At 34.7% G+C, this 24820-nt stretch overlaps 1 protein-coding gene across 3 annotated transcripts in view; it reads right to left on the minus strand.

The window, feature by feature from the left end:
* Positions 1–24820, minus strand: part of Plcb1 (phospholipase C beta 1) — a 714003-nt gene that overhangs the window by 254406 nt on the left and 434777 nt on the right. For all 3 annotated transcript variants that reach the window (XM_027921686.3, XM_027921696.3, XM_071608751.1), the window contains exon 4: positions 1405–1542. In XM_027921686.3, coding sequence (XP_027777487.3) covers positions 1405–1542 — 138 coding nt within the window. The remainder of the gene's footprint in view (positions 1–1404; positions 1543–24820) is intronic.

Consider the following 24820-nt stretch of genomic DNA (forward strand, 5'->3'; position numbering starts at 1 on the left):
AAAAAATATTTTTCAAATTTTTAGCATTTGCTTATATTCATCCATTTGTCTAAGGACCCATCCATACACTGAGAAATGAAGTATATAAACTCAAAAAGGTAACAGTGGGACACTAGAATAACTAGTGCAAGACAAGCACAATGCTGACACACACGTAAAGTTCTATTGTATGGAAATGTCTCCAAGTGTAAATTATGCAATAGAAGTAAATGGGTAACTTGGTCATTTGTCAGAGAAAACAGATTAGGTTTGAACACACTTGGAGAGAGTTTCTAAATACCTTAGTGAATTAAAACTGGATGGCATTTTATTCATTCTGCTGTAAAAATTAAAGTCAATGTAAATATTGGAAATAAACCCCTGCCAATAATAATTAACGAATTAAAGGTCAGGCTAGTATATCCGGTGTAGCTCATAAAATTGTCAGAACACTGAGGATTAGGAAATTATAGATCATACTGCCCAAACAATACACACTGAACTGGAGTGACCCTGCTGCTGTGATCTGTGACCTGAGATACCCTATAAGGGCACGTATAAGATATGCATACTTCAAAATATTCCTACTCATCTTCTTAACCCTTGAAGGAATTTGTAGGAAGGACAAAGATCATAACTAGCATTCCATAAAATATTAACATGGAAAAAGAAAGCTCTTTAAATACATTCATTACTGTATGTATGTGTGTGTACGTATACATGTACTTATATGCATATATATGTATGTATATGTATACGTACACATATATATTTTAAAGGCCTTTGGGCATTCCTAGAGAAAGTATCACTCCTGGGTCCAGCTTCTTGTTTGCTGTATTGTACTTATATTCCAGTTATATCTATATTATCTGAAAGACCCTTTATCTTAGTAGAATAGCAATTTCTTAATGGACAGGGTGTATCTAATTCACCTTCCTAGTCCAGAGTCTAATAAATACAGTTATTTAAAATTTTGTGTTTTTTTCTTCTCTCACATTTTAATTAAATTAATACTATATAAATGGTGGTAGGCTATGTGTTGTCCAGGGACAAAGAATTTAAGAAGGTATTAAAATTGCCTGCCCTCAAGGAGAGAGTTGAAATGGAAGTAGAGTTAGATAAAACAAGAAGGAATCTGCGATAATAACTTGGGATAGGTGAAATGGAATGTGGTTTTATCTACTATTTTATTTTGCAAAGGAATTATATCAGGTGATTTTCTCCTTGTGGAAAAAAAAGCCCGTAATTCAAAATACATATAATTATTGGACAGTGTTTAATTATACTTGATGACTGATTTATATTTACTTGGAATTTCAGCACAAGTTAAGTATGACAAACATTCAAAGTCTTTCATAGGTATTAGTACCATATCATAAGAATTAACATTGAGAAGAGAGCTTCAGAGATTTCCAGCTACTGTACCTTGGCTACTTCTTCTTGGAAAGCCACGAGATTCAAATGGGAGATATTAACTAGGTCTGGCCCGTACACCACTGTTATCATCCGATGCTCCAAGCGCCCAATGTTCCCCACATCCAGAAGTTCACGTAATTTTGGATCCTGGTAATAAATGTTGAAAAAAAATTAGTTTATAACTAGAGATTCCAAAATGACAGCATAACCTCAAACAATTAAAGCCAGAAAGACTTCAAAACAAAGTTGCCTTTTATTCTTAATTGAAAATGGTTGGAAGTGAAGGCCTCCACCTCCAGTGGCCTAGAAACAACTTGCCCCAACTGTTTGTGGAAAGAGAATTTCTGGCTCAAGACCTATGGTCCTTCACTAAAGTGTCCTTTCTGTCATACTGCCATTCAGCAAAATATTTATGTGTCATAATTATCCCTTTATTCCCTCCAATCATCCCATGAATTGAATTTTGAAATGAGAAAAGTCTACCTCATTCCTTGATTCATGGACATATTGAGACAAAGAAGGTAGTTCTTGTGGTATCAAAAGTCATCATTATGCCTGCTATAGTTTGGATCTTAAATGTCCCCCAGAAGCTCACGTGTTAAAAGACTTATTTACTAGCTTGGCACTATTAGGAGATGGCAGGAACTTTAAGAGGTGGAACTTGGTGATCTTAGGTCATTGGAGGCCTGCCTTGAAGGAGATATTGGGGTCTTGGCTCCTCATCTTCCTGTCTTTTTTTTCACTTCCTGGTCATGAGGTGAATAGTTTGCTATGCTACATGCTCCTACCATGATGTGCTGCCCACCTCTTGCCAGAGGACTGAAAATAGTAAGTCTCCCTGATCATGGACTGAAATTTCTCAAACTGTAACCCCAAATAAGCCTTTTCTCTTTTATAATTTGTTTATCTCAGGTATTTAGGATCGTAACATAATGCCATCTAGGGCTGGGGCAGAAAGTTAGCCAAGGCTCTTAGAATCCGACACTGAGTACAGATGTCAAGAGATAGGCTATGACAGTGTAGAAAATGACAGCACCTGCCATGAATAGGTTAATTGAAATGCTATCCTCAGAATGTTCTGGGATTTGGAATGCAGGGAACTTCTGCCATCTTTTCAGAGCAAGTTGCATTCTTTGGAACATCATAAGTGAGAATCCCTTGGTGATACAGCCTTTCTGGGAAAGGGAAGTTTCCAAACTTTCAGAACTCAAAATAAAACCTAAAATAGGGCTTAGTCAACTTGGCTGGATTTATTTTCCTCCCGCAGGACAGGCCCTAAAGGACTTCTCAGTCCATGCAGAAAATTAGCATCAAATCAATCACTTAGCAAATTTGCTGCCAGCTTCTGAACAAGGAATAAACTTGAATTCTTATTTATTTAGCTAAATGCGGGCCAACAGGGCCTGATTACTGAGACTGGTTATTCTGACCTCCCTTTTGAGGTTTTTTTTATATATACCGTCCTTACAAAGAAATAGCGGAATTGAAAAACCAAGAAAGTAAACAAAGTCTTTCCAGCTGAGTTACTTTATTTGGTGCCATTAATTCTCTCTTTAGTTAATAAAACTTTTTTCCTCTGTTTGGCTGCACAAAGAGGAACATTTTCAGGTAAGTTATGAAGTGAGAAAACCCCATTTCAAAGCTTTGCCCAATATAACTGAAATCTCAACTGGACTAACAGGTTGAGAGCTTATCAAGTAAATTATGCCTCCCAGAAAGATCAAAAGCTACCCAAAAGCATCAATTTTCATGACCCAGAAAAGAAGAGGTGTTTAGTAAAAGTTTTATGGAATAAACAGTAAAAGCAAAGAAGGGAATTTTTTTTTAACACCCTAGCATTAATGAAAGATTAAAGGAGAATGTTCAGGAAGAATAATCATTTTGCAAAGGCTAATTAAACAAGTATACCAGCTGTTTTGTGAAATGATTAATTGCACTGCAATTTTTGAACACCATTGAGGCAAGGTTAGAGCGAAAACATGCTTGATTGACACTTAGAATTTTTCTTTCTTTTTTTCCTTTTTGTATACTTGGAAGAGAAAAATAATTATCTGGAACCATCGAAACTTGTAATTATAAATCACAAGTTTTGTCAGTGATTACAGAGTCCATCAATATCTCTACTTCTGTAACATTTAATGGGGAAATATTTGGGTATAAATAGGCTCTGTACTTTGAACTCCTTTTCCTTTCAGTGAGGGCCATGAGAATTACCCTCTGTCTTTTCTTGTCCTAAGCATTTTCTATTAAGTCACTATTACTTTAGTAATTCTCATGTCCATTCAAAACACTTTTGCTAGCAGGGCCTGGTGATACATGCTGGTAATCCAGCTATTTGGGAGACTGAGGCAGGATGTTTGTGAATTCAAGGCCAGCCTGATCAACATAATGAGATCTGTCTCAAAACAAGAAAGGGCTGAGGGCTGAGTGGTAGAGTGCTTTGCCTCGAAAGTGCACTGCCCTGGGTTCAATTCCTAGCATCAAACACACCAAAAGAAAAAAAAAATCAAAACATTAACAAAAAAACACTTGTTCTCAAATAGTTGACTACCTAAAGAGTTCTAGTTTTCAGCATTGTGGGGAAAAATTGTGAGGGTTACAGGTTCACTTGAATTATCATATAGGAACTAAAAACCAGTAGAAATCACCTGGAGGGAGTGCCCTTAATAGAAAAGAATTCTGGAAAAGAGCTGAAATCCATACTGTTCCTAACAATATTAGATACAGACAACAAGAATTAATAAGAAAGATGATTAACTCTTTGTGGCAACTTTGTACAGTTTTCCCACTAATGGTTGTACAGGTATATTTAAAAACACTCTCAGTATTTATGAAATTAGAAGTTTATAGTAAAGTACTGAGAAGTAATGAAGCAGGCTGGTAAAATGAAGCTGATGACTGAATCGGAGGTGTAGGAAGTTGGGGATTCAATTGTATATAAGTCTGTACTTCTAGGATGATTATATCACATATTTTTGTTTTGTTTTGGTTTTAGTACCAGGGATTGAACCCAGGGGCATTCTACCACTAAGCCACATTCCACATCCTCAGCCTTTTAATTTTGTATTTTGAGACAGGGTCACTCTAAATTGCTAAGGCTGACCTCGAACTTGTGATCCTCCTGCCCCAGTCTCCTGAGTTGCTAGAATATATAGGCTTGCTCCACTGTGCTCAGGTATACCATAAAGATTTAAAAAGGATTACTGAGCATGAGTCAGAGGAACAGTGAGATTTGAGAAAAATCTTCTCAAGAGAAAAGATATTTTTAAATCATGTAGCGCTGGATACAATGAAATAATTCAAGGTAAATGATTTAGAATATATAACATCAAGTCTGTGTTTCCTCATGGAGTACACTGATTCAAAACTATATTTAACTATTTTTCCCACCATTGATTGTTTAACATTATATCTTTTTTTCATCTATTTCATTTATATAAAGAACAAACTTGGTTAGGTCAGAATTCTTCTTTAAGTAACAATTTAATTTTTCTTTTTACCTGTACTAATACTTTTTCAAATTTCAAACACAGTTCCTATTCGAGCATCATTGACATGTGAAGGGTATAATGAAAATGATGTTCATTTCTTCCAGTGCCAAAAGTTGTTCTTAGCCATTTTCAGATCATCAGAGAATACACAAAGGGAATTATCTGGAATGATGAACTGCAAAAGCACATTTGGAGGACCTTACAGATGGAAAGAATTTAATGGATACAGATGTCTAAAAATTCATCATTTCTGGAGCAGTCTCAGATCTAAAAAAACAAGTGGCCATCTTCCAAACACAAACAAAATCAGAATAGCAACAATAACAAAGGCCTATAGACAGTTTTCCTGTGAACTACCATGTCCTAAAATCTATTCTATCAAGCGCTTTTATGTCTGCATGAATTTTGATGATTGAACCTGCCAATAAACTCCCAGAGAAGGAGTTACCTACCTAGGTTATTAGCAGGAGTAAATGCATCTCTCTGTCCCTACAACTGACATAAATGCTGTGGATATTAAAAATGCATCTCTCTGTCCCTACAATTGACATAAATGCTGTGGATATTAAAAATGCATCTCTCTGTCCCTACAATTGATATAAATGCTGTGGACATTAAAAACAAATAAATAAAAATAGAAAAGTAAATGAGCTATCTCCACAACTCTGCAAAAACATGCATTTCAAGTTGAAGAACACCAAAGCATATAACTCAGAAATAAGTAAGAGGAGAAGCCAACTTGGAATTTTCTACTTTTTCCCTATCTGTCATTCAAGGGTTGCTTTTGGCAGAGAATAAACTACATGTATCTCCACAGTTAAAATTAATCAGACCAACTAGGAATTCTGGCAGTTCTAATTTAACTCCACTTTTAAAGTTAAATCCTAGATAATCTCTATTCCCGTAAGAGTTACAAAATAGAGACTAAGTAAATTCATTTTCTCTCAATAATCAGGATTCATGATTGAATTACTTCATGCCCTTTGCAAAGAGAGTTGAGTTTACTCACTAGTGTTTGCCATTCCTATGTAACTAAAGAAAGTATAGATGGTTCTCCACTTAAGAATGGAGGACTCAATTGCTGCACGTTTCTGTAATTATAATATACAACTTAACACATTAGAGATTGATGGAAAGAATAAACACTAGCTAAGGAATGATTGTTCAATAAGTGTTAAATGCCAGTTTGAATCCACCCTCCTTAATTTGACTTTAAAAAAAGCTATTTTATTTGTATAAAATATCATGAAATGTACCTTTTTTGGACATTAGGCATATTAAAAATTTGTCAGGATAAATCTGTGTGTGTACGCGTATGTGTGTGTGTGTGTATGTGTACATTACTGGGGATTGAACATAGGGGTGTCCTACAACTGAACGACATCCTTAGCCCTTTTTAAAAATTTGAATTTTGATACAGGATCTTGCTGAGTTACCAAGACTGGCTTCATAGTTGTGATCTTCCTACCTCAGCCTCCCCAGCAGCTGGGATTATAGGCATGTGCCCCTGGGCCCAGCAGATTATTTTTTCTTAGCTTATAATACAATATTCTCTATCTGTATTACCATTTTGTGGATGCAACTTTAATCCACAATTTATATGAAAGTCTTTTCATTAACTCTCTGTAAGACAATCAGAGATAAAAAAAAAGATGGATTCTTAACTATACTTAAATGAGATCCATATAAAAATAGGCAAGTGTTTCAATTGGCAGAATAAAAAATAAATCAGCATCCATCTGAGTCATCTCCTGAAGTAGTATTTTAGGCAGTTCATTAAAAACATAAAATAATCCATATGCTAAATTAAAAGAGGAAAGAAATAAGGTCTGATGACACTAGTTGCTTTCCTAGGAAAGAATGGAAGCTAAATGGTCAAGTTTAATTATCGTTTGTACAATCATCCTTACTGCAAGTAAAAGTGCATGAAGTATATAGCAGTTTTTTTTAAAAAAAGTAAATGGAGAAAGTGGTTAGCTTTCCCCTCATTATGTTGTCAGTGTTTGTCAAACTTTAAAATTCTAAAGTATTGATAGCTTGTCACTCATGTTTTAAACTCTCTCCACCCTCTTCTGCAGTCTTTATATATGTAACCACCTGACTGCCAGGAAAATTCCTAGGCACCTCTGCAGTGAATGCATAAAACCCACATGCCCTGGGGGGAATGGCATGTGCAAAGAACAAAATTAGGGGTCATATGTTCCTTCACATTTAAATTACCAATAGATGGCAAAACACTAGAGCCCGCTTCAGCTTTCAGCTGAGGCCAGTACTTCTAGGTAATTTTAAATATCTACCTGCCCAAGCTTTAGAAGAAGAATAATGATATGTGTTTGTTAAAAGAATATACACATACTTTTCATGATTTTGCTTTATCTTCCTGACTCGTGAGATTTTTTTCTCCCCATTTTGTAAAAACATCTGCTTCCTACCATGGTACTTTACTACAATTAGATGTTGCCAAGGGAGCTTCTAGAAACTCAGAGCATAATTTAAAATCAAACGTCAAAAATGCAGGCCTGATCCTAATAATGACCAACACAAACAATATTCCCTTTGTTGGGAAATCTGTGTGTGTGTGTGTGTGTGTGTGTGTGTGTGTGTTTGTGTGTGTGTCTATGACAAGCCTATCTATAGGCTTGTCGAGGGAAGTGCATTCTGCTTTTCTGGCTTTGAGTTTTGGTTCTGTCATTTAAAGCAATGTGACCTTGAAAAGTTTCATTAACAATTCTGTGACTCAGTTTTCTCATCTGTGAAACAAGGACAATCCTAGTTCCTCCTTAATAAGAGCTTTATGGGAAATAAATGAATCATTATACATTAAGTGCTGACAGCAGCACCTAACACACTGAATAGTCAAAATCTAAACCAACAGTTGGAAAATTAAAGACAACATAGGGACATATATTGGATAATTTAATCTCTTACAAGAACTGGAAGATTTATATATATATATATATATATATATATATATATATATATATATATATATATACACACACACACACACACACACACACATATAAATGTATGTATACACATATATGTATTTATGACTTTGACATTTGTCAATTAATACATGTATTTTAAACATATGCATTTGCATTATATATTTCCTTTAATTCACTCTACCATGGGAAAGGGAGTTTAAGGATAAGGGAGATAAAGGAGAAGTCATTTCCAGAACTATTCAGTTTTTGGTTCCTCCATATAACTGGCTTTAAAACTTAGGCAACATAGTCTATCTGAGCTTTTGACTTTTTTTTTAAGAGAGAGAGAGAGAATTTTTTAATATTTATTTTTCAGTTTTCGGTGGACACAACATCTTTATTTTATTTTTATGTGGTGCTGAGGATCGAACCCAGCTCCCCGCACATGCCAGGTGAGCTCGCTACCGCTTGAGCCACATCCCCAGCCCCAGAGCTTTGACTTTCTGCACAGGGTAGATGATAATAGCAATGCCAGCGTGCCTTAAAGCATTAGTGTGGTGATCAAAATTAAACCTGCAAACTGTAATTGTACCTCATGCACATGAAACATTAATATATTTTTGTGGAGACTGCCATGATTTCTTATTTTAAAGATGCCATGAAATATTGCATTGAGATAAATGTTAGCTGCTACTTTCAAAATTATAAATGCTTTTGCAAGTTAAAAGGAGGGAAATTTTCTCATCAATTCAATACAAATAATGAAAGGGTTTGAAGTGATGGATAATTTATCTATAAATGTCTAAATAGAGATGCATGTGTTTGCTGAAGGTTCTACAATATTTAAGATTAACTATTATTTGATTTTCAATTTATATCTGTTTTCTGATTAAATATTTGATTTTCATATTTGTTTCTTTTATTTACATCTGTTTTCTAACTCTAGATATATATGAGTTAACTACATCCCATAAGATATAAATATCAATAATGTATCATGCCATCAGAATGTCAGGGATATAAAGGTCTTTACAATTCAAAGAGGAGGTTTGATTTCTACTTTCATAAGGAACAACTAGCAGTATCTAAATAAGTCCTGTCTTAAATATCTTTTGTGTGTGCACTCTCTTCGGAAATAAGCAACCGTCTTCTAAAATTCCTTACTATTAATCCATCAAAACATTTATGCATAAAGACCAAAGCGGTCATCCTTAAGACCTCAACTTTCAATGAGAAAAGAGCATCTTGAGAGTTATATGATTGTGACTATTCAGTAAGATTAGGCAGGTTAATGATGCCTGTGCTATAAAAGAATCACCAGAATTACTTTCACAATTCTAAACAGGGAATTTAAAAAAGGGAATTTAAGAAGTGTAAAATTCTCTTAATTTTACAAAATTTTTGCCCAAAGTATTAAGTATAGCTAGGATATTATTAGTAACGTCTTTGCATTTTAATTTTTGACCTGTACTGATAAATTTTTAGGCAATTGTTTTTTCCTTTGTTCTCAAATTTCATTTGTTCTTTTTAAAGATTTTTTTCCTCCATTCACCTCTTTTTAAAAAATATTTATTTTTTAGTTATAGGTGGACTCAATATCTTTATTTTATTTGTATATGGTGCTGGGGATCGAACCCAGTGCCTCATGCATGGTAGGCAACCCTCTACCTCTGAGCCACAGCCCCAACCGGATTCACCTCTTTTCAGCCATCTTTTCTCTTTGCTAGCAAAATTTTTTTCCCAGGGGATTTTGTAAATCCATTGGAAATTGAGAAGTCAAGTATTGTTACATCTTCCTAAAAATACGCTTTTTTGTTTTCTTATTTTGGTATTGAGGATTGAAGCCAGGGGCACTCATCACTCAATTACATCCCCCAGACCTTTTTATTTTTCTATTTTGTGGAGGCCGGACACGATCTTACAATCTTTCTGCCTCAGCCTCCCAAGTTGCTAGAATTACAGGTGTGAGCCACTGGGTCCAGCATGTATTAAAAGATGACATTTAATACATAAAATATATTTAGGTGAAATGTAATGTTACCCAGCTTCATATTAAGAGAATTCAAGCAATCCCAATGTCAGAGATTGAATTAAATGATTCTAATTCTTGACTCTAATTGATTTACTCACAAATTTGCTATATGATTCATTTATGGCAAACTTACAGTTTAGATGTGGTGTCCCCCAAAAGCTCGAATGTGAGACAATGCAAAAAGATTCAGAGGAGAAATGATTGGATTGTAAGAGTCTCAACCCAATTAGTTAATTCTGAAAAAATGAACTGAATGGTTGGGTGTGGCTAGAAGAGAAGGGAATTGGAGTGTGTCTTTGGGTATATATTTGTATCTGGTGAGTGGAGTCTTTCTCCCTGCCTCCTGGTGACCATGATGTGAGCTCTTCTTTCTGCCACCCTCCCCTGCTAAGATGTTCAGCCTCACCTTGAGCCCCAAGGAATGGAACTGGCCTTCTATAGACTAAGACCTCTGAAACCATGAGCCCTCAAATAAACTCTTCCTCCTCTATGGTCAGACCCTTTAGTCACAGCAGCGAAAAAGCTGACTAAAACAAAAAACATTGTTTTTTACTCGAGAAATAGCAGTGTACGTTGTAGGAACAGGAGAAAACACATACTCTCTCACCACCACCTTTTTAATGATTTCAACTAAACACCTTTTTGTTAAATACAGGTTAAAAGATTAGAAGATTGGTTCAATCTAGCGATTTCATAGTATTGCCAGGTAATTTCAACAGTGAAGTACACAAAATGACGGATTGCATTGGGCCACGAGTAGGTTGCCTCCTGTGGGATACTGGTAAATGTTTAACAACAGGCTTTCAAAGAAACGAACAAACAAGGAGCAAAAAAACAACCAAACACTGAAACCCCAAAGTCAAGTAAACAAACAATATAAAAGCCGTTATAGCTTAAATTCTAGCATTTACTGATGTCTATGGGGTGAATAGACTCACCATTAGCAATTTCAAGTTATCCACATGACACCACTGAATTTGGAGTTGAAAAGAGATTAGTAGCACACTATCATATAACATTTAACTGTACAGCTATAAAAGATACAATGAGTCTCAAGATCATATATAATAATAACATTTAATAACATAATTAGGAAGTGATGAGTTTAAGTATTTTTAAGGGGTCTTTAATATCATTTACTTGGTTGAATGTGTCTGTTATTTAGTTTATAATGTCTGTGTTCAACCTTCACTCACGAATTTAGCAAACATTCAACTAATTACCTATCATGAACAGGCTGGCATGAGCACATCACTGGTTGCAACTGTAAGTTAAAACTTGACCTAAAGAGAGAATCTATGTTTGACCTAAAGAGAGAATCTGTGCTACTAGGAAGCAGGGAGCAACCTCAATTTAAACAGAATTACCTCAAATCTCCATAGACATCAATTTTCCCGTTTTAGCCCTCCTCTGGCTTTTTTCTTCTGGTAAGATTACTTCATGATTGGATTGCCTGACTGTCACAGATCTCTCTGTCTCAGGCATTCTCTGAGATATGTAAGAGAATCCTACTCTGAGTACTCCCCAAGTATGGTCCTTCTGGGCAGAGTCCAGCTTCCTGGGCGTTCTCTCTCTCTCTATCTCTCTTTCTCTCTCTCTCTCTCTCTTTGTAATTTTTTTAAAAAAATTATATATGACAGCAGAATGCATTGCAATTCTTATTACCTATATAGAGAACAATTTTTCATATCTCTGGTTGTATATATACAATATTCACACCAATTCATGTCTTTATACATGTACTTTGGATAGTAATGATCATCACATTCCACAGTCATTAATTACCCCATGCCTCCTCCCTTCCCCTCCAACCCCTCTCTGCCCTATCTAGAGTTCGTCTATTCCTCCCATGCTCCGAAAGTTCATTGCATGGAGTTCATTCCTTAAAAGAAGAAAGAGTCAACAAATAAATGACTTAATACTACATCTCAAAGCCCTAGAAAAAGAAGAACAAATCAACACCAAAAGCAGCAGAAGATGGGAAATAATTAAAACCAGAGCTGAAATCAATGAAATTGAAACAATTCTTTTGTTTCAATTGGTGCTTTTCAATTGTTTCTTACAATTGAAAAAAAAAAATTGACAAAACAAAAAGTTGTTTCTTTGAAAAAATAAACAAAATTGACAGACCCTTAGCAATGCTAACGAACAGAAAACTCAAATCACTAACATACGTGATGAAAAAGGAAATAATTACAACAGACACTGCAGAAATACAGACAATAATTCGAAATTATTTTGAAAACCTGTACTGCAATAAAGTTGAAAATATCAAAGGCATCAGCAAATTTCTACAGTCATATAATTTGCCCAAATTGAATCAGGATGATATACACAATTTAAACAGATCAATTTCAAGTGAGGAAATAGCAGATGCCATCAAAAGTCTACCAACCAAGAAAAGCCCAGGACTGCATGGGCTCTCTTCCAGTAGGGGTGGGTCTTGGACTATGATGTTAAAATACAATAGAGACCAACTTAAAGGGAAATACAATTAGGGCACTCCCAAAGTATAACTGTACTTTCTTCTGATGAAAGAATCTGTTTCTCTGGGAACAGTCTCCTGTGCACCAGTGCCCAAAGGCCCCTTTACAGAAGATTCATCACTTTTCTTGTTTTTGTAGGCATCTGACTACTAGTCTTTAATCATATACTGAATAAGTGTTTAAGCCTCTACTGTTTACCTGTCATTGTGAAGTTGATGGAGTTGCACTGGTGAACAAAAATGGATTCTATACACCTTGGTGGTGCTTACAATCTGGTAAGAAAATAGGCATCGAAAGAATCAAAGAGTCTCATTAAAAAGAGCAAGAGAGTATGGTAGGGACCTCTAATATATATAATTAATGATGTCAGGGAGAGCTTCCCTAAAGAACTACTTGATGAACTGAAATTTGGAAAATCTGAAAGAGTCTTAATAAGATGAGGGAGGGTAGTTAGAAGCATTTCCAGCAGGGGAAAAGCATATGTGAATGTCCTGAGGTAGGAAGGAAGAGTAGCAAGTGTGAAAAAGTCTAAACTACTAGAAGAGGTCAGGTGGGGAAAAGCAAGAGACAGACAGAGGGCCATATTACTCAAGGAGGTATCAGCTGTTCTCATTAAGACATTTTCTAAACCCTTAAGCAAGATAAGCCATTGAATGGTTCAAGCCAGGAAAAGTTATGATGCCATTAGGGAAAGTCAGGATGCTATTGGCTCAAATATGGGACTGTTTGGAGGGGAAGCACCTGCAGCATTTCAGGTGGGAGAGATTTGTAGTGTGGGCCTGGGGTATAGTGGTATAATTGGACAAACTGGTGAGATAAGTAAGAGGCAATATAAGTTGGACTTGATGTGATTGGGCATTGGGGTTGAAGAGATGGATATGTCAGCAATATCCCAATTTCTGAACTGCACAATTGAGAAAATGAAGCTATAGTCAAGAGAGACAAAAATACTTGAAGAGAGATTAGATATAGTCATGAGTTTTCTTTCTGATATGCTAAGTCTGCTGGGTTTGCAAGGCTATTCCTATTGCAGAAAATAAATCCCACTGGAAAGGTTGTATCTACCAGAAAGTAGCTATAGAAAACAAAGCCCCTGATTTCAGTTTTATTCTGGATAGAATTCTCAATGCAAAAGCAACCTGTAGAGCAATATGACAAATATATTTGTTACACATTTTCCTCTTCCATCAATTTCAGGTCATTGTATTTTCACCCCACAATTATTATTTTTTTATTCTCACTTTTAAGTAATTTTTTGTTTATCAAAATATACCCCAGGAAAAGTGAATGGAGTATAGATTTCCTTTACTGAAAAAATAGCTTCTAAAGAGTCTTAGAGAAGTGACACATTTTGGATAAGTCTCCATAGAAAATAGATGTTGAAGATTTCTATGCATTGTTGCACTCAAGAGTGGAAAGGGACACTTTAATAATAAAGGCACTTTATCAAATCATTGATTTCTAAGGCCATTGTGTTTTATGTAGGCAGTTTTGAATAGTGATTTATAACTAACAATGCATCTTCAAAGTGTGACATATTAGATGTTCCTCTACATATAACAAAAGAAATATAAATCATTGTCTTCTTATAAATTTGATTTTCTCAAGTCCAAGTGGTTAGCAAAATTCTTAAATATTCTAGTAGAATATTCAAGGCAGCATATGTCACAGAAATCATTTAATTATATAGGAGGGAACTGCATATGGCTTGTAAAAGTGACGTTTATAAAGCATTTTAAAGGATAAATTACAACATGCATGGTAAGAACATTCAACTATTACCTGTCATAGTAAAAACATTAAGAACTGGTACCCAAGATATTGATCCTGTGAAGATAGAGAACAAGGAAATGCTACACAATATTAGTAGTGCGATTTCTTACATCGTGAGATCATGGGTGACTTTGTATCAGATGAAAGAAGCTTCTGATTGCAAATCAATTGCATACTTTTATAAAAGTTCAAGCAATTTAGAAAAGTGTAATGGAATGAACGGAAGTTTGAATCCTGCCAGCCATAAGCAACCATGGAGAACATGATGAAGAACATTTTTCCAGAACAGTGCTGTCTAATGGAACTTATGATGATGAGGAAAATGTTATATATCTGTTTCCTCAATATTATAGCCACTAGCCACATGTGGCTATTGAATGCTTGAAACATTGCTAATAAAACTAGGCAACAAATTTTTAAATTTGATTAAATTAAATTTAAATGTGTTTGAATTAGATTAAGTCTACTTTGTTGAAGAATAGTGAGGTTCCAGCCATTTCTTTACACAGCCTACAAGTGTGCAAATAATTTTACTTTCCTCATTTCTTATTGATGAATTATAGTTGTACATATTGATGGGATTTGTTGTTAAATATTCATACATGCAAACAATATAACAATACAATCTGGCCAAAACACTCACTCTGTAGTATTTCCTTACATAGTTCATCATTGTATAGATTTTACTATCACAAGCAATTTTCATTGAACATCCTTGTGCGCATAGTAATATTTTTGATGGATAATCTATTTTGAATAAATCCACAGAATAAAAACTGAAAAGTCAAAAGAAAGGTATTGATATTGCCACTTATGATACAGATGGCCTGATGTCCTCTGAAGAGTGTTAACTAGTTTATGTCCCCATAAATAGCATATGAGGTCACTACCATGGTTTATTTCCAAATTTTTCACCCTTAGCAGTCCATTGAAAGAAAAACTGTATCCTGTTATTGTTTTCTTTTCTTTTTTTTTTCCAGTACTGGGATTGAATCCAGCGGGGCTTCACCATTGAGCTATATCCCCAGTACATTTTATTTTTTATTCTAAGCCAAGGTCTCACTAAGTTATCCAGGCTAGCTTCAAACTTGTGATCCTCCAGCCTTGGCCTCCTGACATACTGGGATTACAGGTGTGTGCCACTGCATCTGATTCTTGTTATAGTTTTTCTTTGTGTTTTAAGATTTTCTAGTGATAGTAAACACTTTTGTTTATTTCTCAGCCATTCTCATGGCTTTTGCAGTCAGAACTGTTCTAGTAGGGTATTCCTCTATTCCTAATGATTTAAGCAGCTTTTATTGATTTATGGCCTGGCATACACTTAAATGTTTTTATCCAAATGATACTATATATGAAAATATGTCTTGTCATCATGTGTTTCCCTTTTACATTTGATTTTTTTTGATATTCACTTCTATTGATTTTATTATAATTTTTGATTTATTCTCACGAGTAGAGTTCCTTATCTTGACATTACAAAAACATTCTATTTATAGAATTTGTTTTTTCAATCCTTTTATGTATTTTGCAAATATTTACACAGACCATGCACTTTTAGTACATTACTGTTCTGTAATATAAGAAAAATATAAAAAGGAAATAATGATTTTCAAAACAAAGAATCAATTGTTCCTTTGCACTAATAATTTCTTTGCAGTGTACAGATAAGGATTTACAAATGCCAAACTTTATTTATTTATTCTTTTTAGATTTTAAAAAAAGAACTTTAGGATATTGTCTGAAAATTATATGCCAGCCCAGAAGGGAGATAGCTACTAGCCCATGTTCTGGATTTTCCTGGTGAGGTTATACATCACTCTCAGGTATTTTGAATTGGTGCATCTAATGTCCTTGAATTTAAGTCCCTAGATGTTGTCCATTGTTGAATTCCTCACTTCCAGAAGATCTTGAAATGACTCTGCAATTGCTGTTCTCTAATGTCTGAGCACTTGAATAGAAATCACCAATGTGATATTGTGTATAAGTGAATTAGTTTTGTAGTAAAGGTCACTTAAGTGAGCTCTTAATCTATGGTCACTGGTATAAAGTTATACAACTGCCATTTTGGCTAATTGAATTGTGCACAGGGTCCTTAATACATAGAGAAAATTAGAAATTCAACAGTATTAAAGAATACTGAATACTTCTTAAAGAGACTTTCAGTGTATTCTTTTGTCTTTTAGAGAAATACTGTCATTATATGCATAAAAGCTAATATCCACAATATCCAAACTCTAATTCTTTATGGTTAAAAGAAAAGCAAGCAGAATGTCCTTGGACTCACACATTTCATACCTCACATCTGATCTTCCTCTGCTTTACCTGTATTGAAGCTGAGCCATGTCTGGGGGAATGGTTAAATGTGGCTTTCCAGTTACAGCCCCAAATTCTTCCTGAAAATCACTAATAGATGGTGTCTTTCTTCAATTCATCTTAGAAAATGTCCTTCACATATAACGAAGTATGTCTGTATCATTTGTTAGGTCAGTAGTTTCATTTTTTTTTTCTAAATAATAAAAGCTCTACTGGGGAAGGGGCTTTAAGCTGCTAGGGTTAAAGAGGTGATGGGAATCTAATGAATCTGGTAAATGAGGCTGAGCCAGTCAATGGGCAGAAGGGTCTGGAGTGAACCACTGATCTGTGGGTTTTGGTGGATCCATGATATCCCAATGCACCTACACATCCCAAGCCATGTGGTACTTCAGGGATGTGTGCTCCAGAGCAAAACTGGGCTTTTTGGTGGGGGGAGTGGAACTCATGGGTTTCTACTAGGGTCATGAGAAGAGAATTTTAGGATAATAGGAATATAGGAACATGAGAAAATGAGACATGAAATGCTTACAGAGGAGAGAGTTGAGGCAGGAGACAGCTGTCCTTGATATTCCACATTTCCCCGCACCTTGCCATCCAATGAATGGCAAAGATGAGGGCTTTCTTCTTCAAAATGGCCTCCAGGAATTTTATGTCACTGACTTTTAGGTAAACCCTGAATATTCACGTGACTTTTACTACAGGAATTGATTCACCTATACACATACATATTCCAAGAACTCTACAGATATAAACATACTTCCTTCATCTATTCTTTGTCTTGTCCCTTTTTAAAATTCATTTGACAAATTTTATATCTTTACTGTCATTCTTTGTAGTAGAGATACGTTTGTGAACATGGCACCACCTTTGCCCTGAAGATTCAGATGATCAAAATATGTGAAGCCTGTGAGTCTAATGGGGTAAGATCTTCTGAAACACAGAAGGTGGCCACCTGACTGTATGTGAGGAAGTTATAAAGAGTAAGACATAAAGCTGACTGGTTTTCCAGCGGAGAAAGCTTAAGGTGAATACATCTTTTAAAAGTTTGTGGGTACATGAATAGTGTTAAGATGATGTTCTTAAAATACCATTGGAAACACTAGGAGAGTGGATCAAAGAGTCACTAAATATTTCCTGCACATTCAGGCAATAAAACTCCATGAACTGTATTTAACCGATAAGGTCTTTTCTAGTCAATGTTACTAGCTCTCCTAGTAATTCTAGACCTCTTAACGTATTTGTCTTTTTAGAGGTTCAAGAAGTTAAAATCAGGTGAAGTCATGCTTTTAGATATTAAGGAACTCATAGTTTTTATTTTATTTATTTTTTTAATTATTAAAGGCATAATAGAAGCGTTTAACATTTTATGATAACCTACCAAGCTGACTAGGTTTGAGCTGACTGTAGTTCTCATAGTTTGGATCTGGACTGTCCCTCAGAGGCTCATAATTTGTTGAAGGCTTGGTCACAAATCCTTGGTATGATTGGGACCTGGCAGAACCCTTAGGAGTGAGTCCTAGTGGAAGGAAGTTAGGTCACTGGTGGGGGTGCTCCTGAGGGGACTTTTTGAGAACAGTGCCCCTTTCTGCTTTCTCTGTGGTTTCTGGATACCCGGAGGCAGGCAGCCTCCTCTGCCACACTCTTAGGCCTCCATGATATTCTGTCTCACCACAGGCCCACAAACAGCAGAGCCAACTGATTGCAGGCTGGAACCTTTGAAACTGTTAGCCAATACCCATCTTCTCTTCTTTTAAATTATTTATCTCAGGTATTTTTTATAGTGAGAAAAAGCTGACTATCAATAGTGGAAACTTTTCTTGGTGATTCCTTTGTTAAAGATACTGACATATACTTAATTTTAACCTTCTATAAGAATTTTTAATGGTTCTGATTAATCTTATCAAAGCCAAAATATTTCCCTATATTTGCTAACTAAGAACTCAAGAAGATGGGGCCCAGTGGCATTATTTTAGTTTCCTGCACATGTGTTTTGTTAAACCTTCCAATCACAAAGCTTTTTGCTTAAAAATAAAATTTAACATTTGCACTAAGTTGGTACATACATGTATGCGGGAGAAATCTCAATCTCACTGCCCCTTTTCATCCTTACCTTCTATAAAAATAAAAATAAAATAATAAATTTAAGAACACATTTTCTCAGTAACATGGAATGTAGGTTGTAGGTTGATTTTTCTAGAAAATGTGAAAAAATATATAGCACATTTCTAATATGCTTATAATTTACATTTGATTTCAGTCTTAAAATTGGTAATTTTTAAAAAACATTAAAACACTTAAAATAAAACTTCTCATCATTTTTATAATGTAGTTGAACTAATTCACACTAATATACAAAAAACTCAAAATGTATCATAGACCTAAATGTAAGAGCTAAAACTGTAAAGATCTTAGAAGAAAATATAGATATACATCTTTGAGACCTTGAGTTACGTAATGGTTTCTTACATATAAAGAGTACAAGCAACAAAACAAACAAAAAAAGCTAAGTTTGATTTTATCAGAAATAAGAAAAAAGTGGGGTGGAGGGCTGACTCCATAGTAGAGAATCTGCTACCATATGTGAGTCCCTGGGTTCATCCACAATACAAAAACTAAAAACAAAAGCCCCCCCACTCAAAACAAAAAAAAATATTGCATTGAAAAGGACAGGAAAAATGACAACCAACAGAATGGAAGAAAATATTTGTATGTTCTACTTAATAAGAGACTTATCAAATGCACTGCTATTGATGATATGTAGTGTGGAGAACAGTTTGCAGTTCCTTAAGGTGGTAGACATAGCTACCTTCTGGCCCTGCACTTCCTCTCCTGGATATATACCAAGAGAAATAAATGCATTCTCATTAAAAAGCTTGAATGTGAAAGTTTATAGCAATATTTTCCACAACAGCCCCAAAGCTGAAACAATCTATATATCCATTAACTAGTAAATAGATGAGCAAAACATAAACATATCTATGTAATGGATTATTTACCAATAAAAAACTACCAAGTACCCATGGATGTTACAAAGTGTATGAATCTTGAAAACATTTGGGTGGTGAAAGAAGCCAATCACTAAAGATCCTGTATTAAATGATTGCATTTAAATGAACTTTCTAGAATAGTCAGATCTATTAAGACAGAAAGGACAGAAAGATTAATGATTGCAATGGGAGAATAAGTACTACACTAAACGATTGTATATAATAAAAACAACTGAACTGTATATTTTCAAAAAATTAATTAACTGGTGTGCAAAAGCAGATATTCACACTAAGGTACTTGTGTACCTCCCTCATATGCACAAATGCTTGGAAAAAATTTGTTCCTGAATTTATGTGTGAACCATAGAATTCAGTGTGTTTGAAGGAAACCTCAAATTGGTTTTCCCCTTGGTAAGTGATCAAGTTTTCCAGGCTTGATGATAGGTTATGAGTTTAAGCAAAAGAGGATGATTAAAAGGGAAGATTCTGACTCGACAGATTTGTCATAGTCACCACTTTGAATATACACAACTTAGAAAGACATTTAGGTAGGTATAACGACGTTCAATGCTCCACTCTCTTTAGCCCTACCTTAGTGCTCCCATCTCATCCAAACGCTGGGGTGTTTCCAAATTTTAACCTCATTCTGATGTGTAAAATTTTTAAAAAAATGTTTGAATCAGGTCTAGCATCTTTGGGATATGTATAGTTACCACATAATTCTATCTAAAATCAGTAGCCTAAGCCCCAGTAGCCAACACTTTGTTTTGTTCTTTGCCTTCTGTGTAAATGAATGAAATTGAATAGAGAAAAAAGTTGGACAAAAATAACACCGTCAAATCAATAAAGTTTTTTCTTATTTTAGCAGGGAATAAGAGCAGAGCATTTAACTTCTTGGCTTAAAAAAAGTCCCAGGTATGCATGGGCCAGATTTTTAGGGGAACATTTAAAAGACTAAGGTGTCTACATATTATGCATATCAAAACATTTTCAGAACTAATGATACTGAACTACACAGGTCATAACTGTTGAACAACTGATAATTATTGCAGTCTTCTGATTATATTAAAATAAATATTGAATCCATACAAATGTCAGAAACTGTAACTAAAATAAAGCTTTGTTTGATCCTCAAATAATTACTTCTACTATTTTTACTTTTTACCCTCACATATTCAGTTATTTATTCAGAAAATATTTGAGTTGCTACATGGTGCATGTCGCTATGCCAACTGAATCTTATTTGTATTTTTATAAAATACATTTGTGAAACCTTTTTATGAAAGGCATTAGTGTCTTAGACAAGAAACCACCCTATAAATCTAAGTATCATTATCTAAACGTCAGGAAATGTTTTTTATTCCGATATTTAACAAATGTCATGTGGTTATAATGGAAGATCACATGACAAAGTGTTTTTGAGCTGAAACAGTTTGCTCTGTGGGCCAACCCTTTTCCTTTAAGCCAGACTTGATTACTAGCTCATTTTAAAGTACATTTACTACCTTGAATAAAGAGAATGATTTTGTTTTCCAAACACATGACACAGTGCAAAATCTTTATAACCCCCAAGCTCATTCTAAAATAAATTTTAAATTTACATGTGCTATTGGATCCTAGACTATGTGAAAACAGAAACTTTTAAGTTGGGCATAAGATTTCAACTTTGTCTCATCTATAGCATTTTAAACATATGTTTACAGATTTAGTTTTAAGGTATAACATATATACATTAAAGAGCACAGAGTGCCTTAGTTTAAATGTATAGCTTGAGGATTTTTATATTTATACACATCCTGTAGTCACACACAGGTTATGATACAGCACATTCCCAGTGCCCCCATATATTATAGTCATTTAAAAATAATTTCTTTATCTACATGACATGAAAAAATTGTATATATGTATGCTGTACAACTTTATGTCTCTCTCTCTCTCTCTCTCTCTCTTTCTCTCTCTCTCTCTCTCTCTACACACACACACTCATACACACACACGTGGAATGGATAAATCAAGCCATTTATCATATGCATTGCCTCATATACTTTTTTTAGTCATTTAAAAATGTTTGTCTTAGTGCATTATAGTTATACATAATATTGGAGTTTACTTTACATAATCATATATGCATAGAATATAATTTGCTCCATTTCAGCTTCTAGTGCTGTTTCTTTCCCTTCCCTCCTCTCTTCCCCTCTATCCCCTTCCTCTGGACCACTGATCAATTTTACATCTAATTTTTCAAAGTTCTCATTTTTAAATCTATTAGACTCAGCCATTTTTCTTCATCCTGTTTTTATCCATTCATTTACCCATTCATGAATTCAACACATATTTAATAAAGGCAAGACACATGCCAAGCATATGTTTGTAGGGCATATAATGTTTCTTGTAGAAGAAAATAAAATGAGACAAAATTAAACAACAGGAGGAATGGGGGTAGGAGCGGCTTTAGATGGTCATTAGAGAGAGACCCAAATGACGAAGCAGAGATGAGAGAAGAAGAAGCCACACAAGAGTTTGGGGAAGAATGTTCCACGTTATGCCAATGAGGTTGGAATGCATTGACTTGGTCCAGGAATATAAGGTCCTGAGAGGCTGGAACTAATCAGGAGATAGGGTCACTGATTTATGATGAGGTGGTGGGGCTGGGGGAAAATTTCTGGACCAAATCTCATGGGTTATTGTAGAACAGAGTTTGAAACATAGTGGAAAGCTGTTAGGTTTAATGCAGGTTAGTGTACATAGAGAGAAGACAAATTCCTGTGTTGGAAAACATCATCAGCAGAGGCACAAAATAGAGGAGTAAGGAAATGAGTCATGGTGTCATATGCCCTAATGAAAAATTGGAAGCAATCAGTGTATTCAATTATGGGGAATTAATCAATTGATCAAGTGAACAAATATAAATATAAATCAGTAATTTGATTTATACTTTTTGGAAGATCACTTTGTCTGTCATATGTAAAACGGGATAAAGGGAAGCCAATTGAGAGGCTATTTCAATGTTAAACATACACACACACACACACACACACACACATAAGGATTGAACCTAGGGGTGTATTTACCACTGATCCACATCTCCAGCCCATTTTATTTTTTATTTTGAGACAGTCTTGCTGTGAGTCACAGGGCCTTGCTAAGTTGCTGAGTCTGGCCTTGCAATCTTCCTGCCTCAGCCTCCCCAGTAGCTAGAATTACAGGTGTGCACCACCACGACTGGGTAGGGCAAAAATTTATAAATGGAAGCAATCATACTGCTTGTAATAATGTCATATCAATTGAGTTTTTATTCTGCACCAGGCACTTTTAAAACACTTTACATCTATTAGCATTTTGGGATAGGTGCTTATTATTTTACTTCAGAGGAAGAAACTAAGTCACAGAGATATTCAGAAATTTGCTCTAGTTATACACCTGATATAAGAAATTTGTTTTTCAAATCTGTAGAGAAAGCGATAGATACATTATTCAATAAATGATGATAAGATAATTTTTGAACTATTTTGAAAAAATTAATTCAGATATTTTACTATCTCAGTAAGATCATAATTATAATTAAATAAAAATCTGAAAAAATTAGAAAAGCATGATAATTAAATTGTAGGAAGATTTTTTTTATATACCATTAGATCAGGATGATGATATTATGAGAGAAAACATTCAACATAAAATAGATACTAATACTAAAATTAAAAAGAATACAATACACTGAAAAATATGACAGAGAAAGAGAGAGGTTGATGATTTTAGTGTACATAGAGAGAAGACAAATTACTGTGTTGGAAAACATCATCGGCAGAAGCACAGAATATGGGTGCAAGGAAGTGAGTTATGGTGTCATATGCCCTAATGAAAAATTGGAAGCAATCAGTGTATTCAATTGTGGGGGATTAATCAATTGATTAAGTGAACCAAGTCCAATAGTTGGAATACTGGGAAATCCTTAAAACAATCCTTAACCAATTTCTTCTAAACCCTTCTGAGCTCTGAGCTTTTTCTTTAAAATAAGATGTTGAAAACCATTTTAAGGTATTTTTTGATTTTTGATTTTTAAAAATAATCTTTATTTTGGATCAATTTTCATAAATGTATTTTTTTTCTAAAAAAATTGTGGGGGGATAACATGCCTTCGGGTAGATACCAATAATCTACCTCATTAACTCCCCAGCTGGCCCTCAGCACCAACAACCACTGTCCCCGTGTACCATTCTCTAGCAAGCTTGTTGCATCCATATCCATGTTACATCTGGACACCTCCTCTCCTGTCCATTTCATAAAGGGGAAATATCAAAATGTAGTTAGAGGAACACAGGTTTCAGAATGGAATGTGCTCTTATGTTGTTGAGTGTTATCTTGCGTGTGTGCTCTGTGTCCACGCATGTATACAAACACTCACAATATATAACACGTTTTATTTCTCAGTTCTAAGTGGGTAGGGGAATTATTTTCTTTTGCATATTTTAAAACATTTTCCAATATTCTACATTGTAATTCATCCTGTATCTTACCAGGTTATGTAATAAAATAAAAGGTTATTTTTAAGCTTTAATTGATTTATGTTTTCCACATTTAGTGGAAACTTCATAGAATCTTTTTCTTTCCCCTGGTAAATTAACTTTCAAGTCTCCCAATGATATGGACAACAAATATCCTCAGAAACTAACAAATCCTCTATTTGGACAGGTCAATACTCAAGGGCCTTCTGCAACACAACTCCAGTGGGCATCCTCAGATCATGTTATAAAATATAGTATTCTATATCAGTTTCATAAGGAATAAAATTTTATTCATAGAATTTTATATAAATGGACTTCTGAATTGGGCAGCATGAGGGAAGGTATGGTAGAAGGCATTTTCTTTCAGACTTAATTATGCTTTTGTTATTGAGGTTTGTCTTTTGTGGTTCAGGGGACTGAACCCAGGGCCTGTGGCCCATGCTGGGCAAGTGCTTTACACCCCCAGCTTCTCAGAGTTCATTTTAAAAGCTCAGTTTTTACTCTTTCTATATTAATCATCACCCTGGCAATGATAGACAAATAAATAATAATTTGTCCTGTTTTGTTTGCAGTCAAAAACTATTGTTGGTTTGGGGCTGTAGCTCAGTGGTAGAGCACCTGCCTCGCACATGTGAGGGAGTGGGTTCAATCCTCAGCACCACATAAAAATAAATAAAGATCTTGTGTCCATCGACAACTAAAAAAATATTTAAAAAAAATTAAAAACAAACACAAAAACAAAACTATTGCTTGACCCATCAAGAAATTCTAATGAAAAATGTCACATTACTAGCACTAAAGTCACAGTGTTACAGGTATTCTATTTTGTATGTAAACTTGGAAACTTTTGGTAGTTGTATAATTAAAATATAGCATATCATCATATGTGCCAAAAAAGTAAAAACACATTT

This window comes from Marmota flaviventris, chromosome 2 (assembly GCF_047511675.1).
Source record: "Marmota flaviventris isolate mMarFla1 chromosome 2, mMarFla1.hap1, whole genome shotgun sequence".
Classification (NCBI taxonomy): domain Eukaryota; kingdom Metazoa; phylum Chordata; class Mammalia; order Rodentia; family Sciuridae; genus Marmota; species Marmota flaviventris.